Genomic DNA, 8,768 nt, shown 5'->3' on the forward strand with positions numbered 1-8,768 from the left:
CTAGAATTCTGTCCGTTAATCAATACAATAACATCCACAGCAATAATTCTGTCCATTAATCAATACTATAGCATCAACAGCTTGAATTTTGTCCAATAATCAATACTATAGCATCAACAGCTAGAATTCTGTCCAATAATCAATACTATAGCATCAACAGCTAGAATTCTGTCCATTAATCAATACCATAACATCAAAAGCTAGAATTCTGTCTGGTAATCAATACTATAGCATCAACAGCTCGAATTCTGTCCATTAATCAATACTATAACATCAACAGTTAGAATTCTGTCCATTAATCGATACCATAACATCAACAGCTAGAATTCTGTCTGTTAATCAATACTATAGCATCAACAGCTAGAATTCTGTCCATTAATCAATTCTATAGCATCAACAGATAGAATTCTGGTCGTTAATCAATACTATAGCAGCTAGCTGGGTTAGTGATGTTCTGCATGCTGTGAAATTAATTTGAGAATATAATTATTTAAAAACAAAACGAAAAAAATGTAACACACCTCATCATGCTTTATATCAATTCCAACTATGTTGGGGTGAATCTGGAGGTTGCTTGTCAGCATGTCTTCTAACCTCTTTATTTCTTCCATTACAGGCGGAGTAGCTGTATATTCTCTGCAAAGTCTCATGAGTAGTTGAAAGGCATTCACTAACATATGTATGCGACTAGTAACTGCTCACTGGCTATGAACTAATATAATTATGTATGCGACTAGTAACTGCTCACTGGTTATGAACTAACATTTGTATGCGACTAGTAACTGCTCACTGGCTATGAACTAATATATGTATTCGACTAGTAACTGCTCACTGGCTATGAACTAATATATGTATTCGACTAGTAACTGCTCACTGGCTATGAACTAATATATGTATTCGACTAGTAACTGCTCACTGGCTATGAACTAATATATGTATTCGACTAGTAACTGCTCACTGGTTATGAACTAATATATGTATTCGACTATTAACTGCTCACTGTTTATGAACTAACATATGTATTCGACTAGTAACTGCTCACTGGTTATGAACTAACATATGTATTCGACTAGTAACTGCTCACTGGTTATGAACTAATATATGTATTCGACTAGTAACTGCTCACTGGTTATGAACTAATATATGTATTCGACTAGTAACTGCTCACTGGTTATGAGCTAATATATGTATTCGACTAGTAACTGCTCACTGGCTATGAACTAATATATGTATTCGACTAGTAACTGCTCACTGGCTATGAACTAATATATGTATTCGACTAGTAACTGCTCACTGGTTATGAACTAATATATGTATTCGACTAGTAACTGCTCACTGGTTATGAACTAACATAGGTATTCGACTATTAACTGCTCACTGGTTATGAACTAACATATGTATTCGACTAGTAACTGCTCAAAGGTTATGAACTAACATATGTATTTGACTAGTAACTGCTCACTGGTTATGAACTATTATATGTATTCGACTAGTAACTGCTCACTGGTTATGAACTAACATATGTATTCGACTAGTAACTGCTCAAAGGTTATGAACTAACATATGTATTCGACTAGTAACTGCTCATTGGCTATGAACTAACATAGGTATTCGACTAGTAACTGCTCACTGGTTATGAACTAACATACGTATTCGACTAGTAACTGCTCACTGGCTATAAACTAACATATGTATCCGACTAGTAACTGCTCACTGGCTATGAACTAACATATGTATTCGACTAGTAACTGCTCATTGGCTATGAACTAACATATGTATTCGACTAGTAACTGCTCACTGGTTATGAACTAACATATGTATTCGACTAGTAACTGCTCACTGGTTATGAACTAACATATGTATTTGAATAGTAACTGCCCACTGGCTGTGAACAAGATGAACATATTGTTTTTAACAAATCAACTCATTAAATGAATGTTAAACCACAGCTTTCATGACACCAAACTCTTTAGCAAAAAAGTTGGTCGTACCATTACTCACACCAGCTTGCCTTTCCTATAGTAATAATCACCTCAACTTATTCATATGGTCTATGAGTGTGTCAGAGAGATGTCGCTCCCAGGTCGATATTCTTTCCGCAAGAGCTTCGGCAATTTGGTTAGCATCGCGTGTCACATGTTTTGTGGCTGATCTCGTATAAATAAACAACACCTGACTTCCAAGAACCTGTGAATGATAAAAAAACATTATTCAGATTTTATTGTTCAGAATGAATAGGTGGAGGATTCTTTATCTCATTTATTAATTTTATCCTTATTTAATTTATTTGAAGTCTAAAACCTATGAGAAAGTTTTTTGAGTATTTCTGTCTGACCTCAATAAATATGTATACAAGCATATACGTAGCTATTAGCGGCTTATAAACTTTCTTAAATGAAATGAAAATTTGACGATTTATCAAAATTTAATGTAAGCTGCTTTTTAGTACCCGACAATGTTTTTGAAGAAACGAGCTAAAACTAGAAATCTGGTGCCCTGGCATTTCGATGTGGGCTATGAAAGATCGTCAAGTGTGTGCTATGAGAGATCGTCAGGTGTGTGCTATGAGAGATCGTCAGGTGTGTGCTATGACAGATCGTCAGGTCTGTGCTATGACAGATCCTCAGGTGTGTGCTATGAGAGATCATCAGTTGTGTGCTATGACAGATCGTCAGGTGTGTGCTATGAAAGATCGTCACGTATGTGCTATGAGAGATTGTCAGGTGTGTGCTATGAAAGATCGTCAAGTGTGTGCTATGAGAGATTGTCAGGTGTGTGCTATGAGAGATCGTCAGGTGTGTGCTATGACAGATCGTCAGGTGTGTGCTATGACAGATCGTCAGGTGTGTGCTATGACAGATCGTCAGGTGTGTGCTATGACAGATTGTTAGGTGTGTGCTATGGCAGATTGTCAGGTGTGTGCTATGACAGATCCTCAGGTGTGTGCTATGACAGATCGTCAGATGTGTGCTATGAGAGATCGTCAGGTGTGTGCTATGACAGATCGTCAGGTGTGTGCTATGACAGATCGTTAGGTGTGTGCTATGGCAGATTGTCAGGTGTGTGCTATGACAGATCCTCAGGTCTGTGCTATGACAGATCCTCAGGTGTGTGCTATGACAGATCGTCACGTGTGTGCTATGACAGATCGTCAGGTGGGTGCTATGAAAGATCGTCACGTATGTGCTATGAAAGATCGTCACGTATGTGCTATGACAGATCGTCAGGTGTGTGCAATGAGAGATCGTCAGGTGTGTGCTATGAGAGATCGTCAGGTGTGTGCTATGACAGATCGTCAGGTGTGTGCTATGACAGATCGTCAGGTGTGTGCTATGACAGATCGTCAGGTGTGTGCTATGACAAATCATCAAGTGTGTGCTATGACAGATTGTTAAGTGTGCCGAGAAAGCACAGAGAATAAGTATGTGCACAATAATGCTCAAACACCTAAAGATGATTATTGTTGTAGTTGGTAACGAGCCAGGTGGTCAATCTCACCATTGTGGGTTTGACCACCTGGCATTGAGGGTTTGAGTCCAGTACAATGCAATCTTTTTTTCAAACATCCACCCGAGTCTTCAGACAGGCTGGATGGATCGACATGGCTCTTACCTTCATGGCTCGTCAAGGTTATATAAAGGTTAAAGATTAATTATCTAGATGAACAGCTCATAGGCAAAAATATAGTGATATATATATATATATATAAATTGTTTCCTCACCCCGGTTAACCCGTATGGGTGGTAGTTTCTGCTCTAACTCGGGTCTCCTACCAGAGACCTCGGAGTTTGAGCACTCGCCTCAAGATCTTAGCTGTTCCCAATAGCGCACTTTTCTGCAACTCACCTGAGTTGATTGTTGTTGGTATTTGGGCAAGCCACATTTTATGCGCCGGTGTTATTGCGCCCAATGCCCCAATGACTACTGGGATTACAGTTGTTCTTACATTCCAGCATTTTTCAATCTCTTCTCCAAGAGGCAGATATTTCTCTACCTTTTCTTTTTCTTTGCTGGCTATATTGTAGTCATTGGGTACTGCTATATCTATTATAGTAGCCCTCTTGTTCTCCTTGTCTACCACCACTATATCTGGTTGGTTTGCTAGGACATGCTTGTCAGTTCGGATGTAGAAGTCCCAGAGAATCTTAGTGCGGGGATTTTCATTTACCTTACCAGGAGCTTCCCACCAGTGTTGTGGTTTCTTAAGGCCATACTCATCGCATAAACTTCTATACACAACACCTGCGACATGATTATGCCGCTCAGTGTATGCGTTTCCTGATAGCTGCTTGCATCCACTGATGATGTGCTGGATGGTCTCAGGTGCATCTTTGCACAGTCTGCATCTAGGATCATCTCTAGAGTGATAGATTTTTGTTTAGAGTTGCTTTGTTGGGAGCACTTGCTCCTGGGCTGCCATGATTAGCGACTCTGTATTGGCCGTTAGGTTTCCTTTGTTCAGCCACATATATGTCTGGTGAAGATCGCCAACCTTAGATACTTGTTGGTGGTAAGCACCATGAAGGGGTTTCGTGTGCCAGTCAATTTCCTCATCATCAGGGCGTAGGTCCAATGTAAGAGTAGCCGATTGAAATTCAGCTAGCAACTTGTCTGAAATGGCCATGGAGGCTGCATATGATTTGATGCTTTGCTCCTCCTCTTTCACTGTCTGCTGTACACTTTTGAGTCCCCTACCACCATCTTTCCTATCAAGATACAATCTAGTAGTATCAGATTTTGGGTGGAGTGCTCCATGCATGGTCAGCAGTTTACGAGTTGTTATATCTGTTTCTTTGATGGCTTTCTCAGTCCACTTTATTATGCCTGCTGGATATCTTATTACTGGCAGTACGTAGGTATTTATTGCCATGACTTGGTTTTTGGCATTGAGCTGGCTCCGTAAGACCTGTCGAAGGCGTTTCTTGTATTCGGTAATGGCTTTGTGACGTACCTCGGTTTCATGGTTGATGTTGCTTTGCATAATCCCCAAGTACTTGTACCCTTCTTCTATTTGATGTTCTTCTATATATATATATTTATATATATATATTTATTTATATTTATATATATATGAATCAACCAGATATAGTGGTGGTAGACAAGGAGAACAAAAGGGCTACTATAATAGATATAGCAGTACCCAATGACTACAATATAGCCAGCAAAGAAAAAGAAAAGGTAGAGAAATATCTCCCTCTTAGAGAAAAGATTGAAAAATGCTGGAATGTAAGAACAACTGTAATCCCAGTAGCCATTGGGGCACTGAGCACAATAACACCGATGCATAAAATGTGGCTTGCCCAAATACCAACAGCAATCAACTCAAGTGAGTTGCAAAAAGATGCGCTATTGGGAACAGCTAAGATCTTGAGGCGAGTGCTCAAACCCCCAGGTCTCTGGTAGGAGACCCGAGTTGGAGTAGAATTTACCACCCATACAGGGTATCTGGGGTGAGGAAACAATATATATATATATATATATATTACTAGTATATAGTAGAATATATATATATATATATATATATATATATATATATATAGTATAGTAGTATATATATATATACATATATTATAATAGTATAATATATTATAGTATATATATAGTAGCAAACTAGCTGCATTACCCGCCTACAGGAACAGATTCACGTGCAGCATAAGGTTTATTGAGAGTCGTCTTTCATACTGTAATACAACTCCAAATATGCAGTTTACTGAAATTGTTGTCCTGATCAGAGTATGCATGCACATATACTGTACATGTCAATGTTGAGGAGAACAATGGAAATCTGCAATGTGTCTTACAGCTAGATGCATGTAAAATCTAGTAAATATTCTAGATTCATGTGTCTAGATTCATGCATCCGTTCATACCCGTCTATCTTTGCAGTTGACGATCGCGCACTTCTGCCGCTGAGCCCCCGCCTCGGCTGACTAGTCTTTACCCGCCTCGCAGTTGACAATCGCGCTCTTGCACTCTCCTCGCAATCAATCGCTTCGCACTCGCAATCAATCGCTTCGCACTCGCAATCAATCGCTTCGCACTCGCAATCAATCGCCTTGCAATCAATCGACCCGCCTCGCAATCAATCGGCCCACACCCATCTCGCAATCAACCGCCTTGCACTCCCCTTGCAATCAATCGCCTCGCACTCAATCGCCTCGCACTCAATCGCCTCGCACTCAATTGCCTCGCACTCGTCTTGCAATCAATCACTTTGCACTCGCAACCAATCCTCTCGCAATCAATCGCCTCGCACTCGCCAATTCATTCATCCAGAAAGCCGCGCCTGGAGACTCTCGCTGTACTTGGGGCAAAAAAGGTCTCCCGCGCATCCTCGAGTGACGCCACGGCTTAAAGCCTAGCTGTGCTACTCGGCATTGCCCAGGTAGTTAAAAAAGTCTTTGCACAGAAAATTGATTTGTATTTAACATATAACAACATTTGCCATTCTAACTTTCAAACTACATATCATGAAAGAAGTGTTTTGTGTAGTTGAAATAAATTAAAAGAGAAAATAAAACAACTGTAAAGGTTTTCAAACCTTTTCAAACAACTACAACTTCATATCATGAGAAAAAGGTTTTGTGCAGGACAACTGAATTAAAAATAAATAAAACAACTGTTAAGGTTTTCAAACCAATGTAAATTTAAAGTTTCATAACTTTCAGTGACCTATTTCTTTTGATAATGTATAGTGGAACCTCAGTTCTTGAACATAATCAGTTCCAGAAGGTAATTCAAAAACTGAGTTGTTTGAGATCCGAAACAATCTTTCCCATTAAAATTAAATAATGTAAATTTTAATCCGCTTCAAGGCGAAAAACCAACTTTGGTAAAGTATGTTTTCAACATTGTACACCATAAGCTGTACTTGTGCCCGGGTAATAAAATAGTCTCTACACAGAAAATCTATTTGTATTTTTAACATATATAACAACATTTGCCATTCTAATATTCAAACTACATAGGTAACATGAGAAAACATGATAGGTAAGCTATCATGAGAAAAGTGTTTTGTGTAGCCTAAATAATTTGAGAGAAAATAAAAACAACTGTAAGGTTTATCAAACTTTGTCAAACAACTGTAACTTTCAAACTTCATATCATGAAGAAAAGGTTTTCTGCCAGTCTGATAAATTAAAAAAATAAAACAATTGTAAAAGGGATTAGATGTAAATTTAAAATAATTAGCAAGTAATAGCTAAATTGAGTCGGTTTGGCAACAATTACAATAAAAGATGATACGGCAATGATACAATTAATACAAACTCAGAAAACAAAATAAAAACCATGAATATGTTGAATTAATAGCAGCAATTCTTGCATAAAAGTGTGTGGGTATAAAAAGGTTACTGTCCCACCAAAAACTATCCATCAATTCTTTGAATACGACGATACTAAAAAATATGACAGAATATCACAGTATTTTGTAGTTGAAATTGTATTAAAACAATGTCTGCCAAAAATGGTTGAATAAAAGAATAATATTAATAATAATTATTGGAAACTAATCAAGTAATAATAACAGTGATAGGAAAATGAATAATGTTTTAACTTCAAACACGATACTCAATTTATGTTTAAAAGAATGCAAGTTGAAATAATAACAACGATGAAACAAACTTTAAAAAACTTATATTATAAACTTCAAAAGTCATAAGAAGTTTATAAATGTAATAAGATAATTTAAATTTATATATCTATATATATACTTCTCAAAGTATGTAAATGTATGTAAATATAAGAGAGTGGAGAATAACTGATACTTGCAATCTTACACGGTAAATCTTACAGTAATCTTACAAATGTTTGTTGTAAAATGTGAAAATAATTACGAAAAACTAACTGGTTAGGTTTAACAGAAAAGATGTGTAAGCTAATACATCTAGCTGTACAACCCGGCGTTGCCCGGGTAATAAAAAAAACTGAACAGAAAATTGTTTTGTATTTAACATATAACAACATTTGCCATTCTACCTAAAACAACTGTAAAGGTTTTCAAACTTACTTTGTCAAACAACTTTTAAATTTCATATCATGAGAAAAATGTTTCGTGCGGGTCAAATAAATTTAAAAAATAAAACGACTATAAAGGGTTTAGATGTAACAGTGAAATAATTAGCAAGTAATAGCTAATATGAGTCGGTTTGCTTCGATTACAATATGAGATGATTCGGTAATGATACAATTAATACAAACTGAAAAAACAAAATAAAATTCGTGAATATGTTGAATTAATAATAACAAGTCTTGCATAGAATTGTGTGTATAAAAAAGTTACTGTTCCACCAACAGCTATTCGTCAAAACTCTGAATACGACGATACTGCTACGACGATATGTTATGTAAAAATAAAATATTTTTGTGTCTTTGTCTGATCGAAGGTGAGAGAATCTAGGTGCTATTCCTACTCGAGATAATACGATTGTCCATGTGAAAAGTAGTGACCTTAACAGCAATTTAGCAATTGAACCTTAAAAGCCAGATATAGAGGATCACAAAAACGGCATCGTGTTTCATAGAGTTAATAAAATTTAATCGCTCAATTCTAATATCGAGAGAGGCTATTGTTGATATCGTTTTTATGAAAACGAATCAGCCCTAATACGTCAAGGATGAAAAAGTATCGCGTGTCATGAAGCTAAAGGAAAGCTATAGAGTTGTAATTATTACGTCAATTTTGTGGGAAAACGGCAAACGATGAATAGGTTATGTCAGTGTCGTATAGTTTCACAGTGTTTCAATTTCGGTTTTTCTGTGAAAGCATA

General features: G+C 37.1%; 1 protein-coding gene across 1 annotated transcript; it reads left to right on the plus strand.

Annotated features, from left to right (window-relative positions):
• The first annotated feature begins 2,455 nt into the window (after positions 1-2,455).
• LOC137387319 (uncharacterized) lies at positions 2,456-3,421 on the plus strand. Its single transcript, XM_068073702.1, has one exon. The coding sequence runs from the start codon at positions 2,456-2,458 to the stop codon at positions 3,419-3,421; it is 966 nt and encodes a 321-aa protein (XP_067929803.1).
• The last annotated feature ends 5,347 nt before the right edge of the window (positions 3,422-8,768 follow it).

This window comes from Watersipora subatra, chromosome 1 (assembly GCF_963576615.1).
Source record: "Watersipora subatra chromosome 1, tzWatSuba1.1, whole genome shotgun sequence".
In the NCBI taxonomy this organism is placed as follows: Eukaryota; Metazoa; Bryozoa; class Gymnolaemata; order Cheilostomatida; family Watersiporidae; genus Watersipora; species Watersipora subatra.

Excerpts from the sequence above, each read along its gene's own strand:
- LOC137387319 (XM_068073702.1), top strand. The coding sequence starts at position 2,456 with ATGTTTTTGAAGAAACGAGCTAAAACTAGAAATCTGGTGCCCTGGCAT.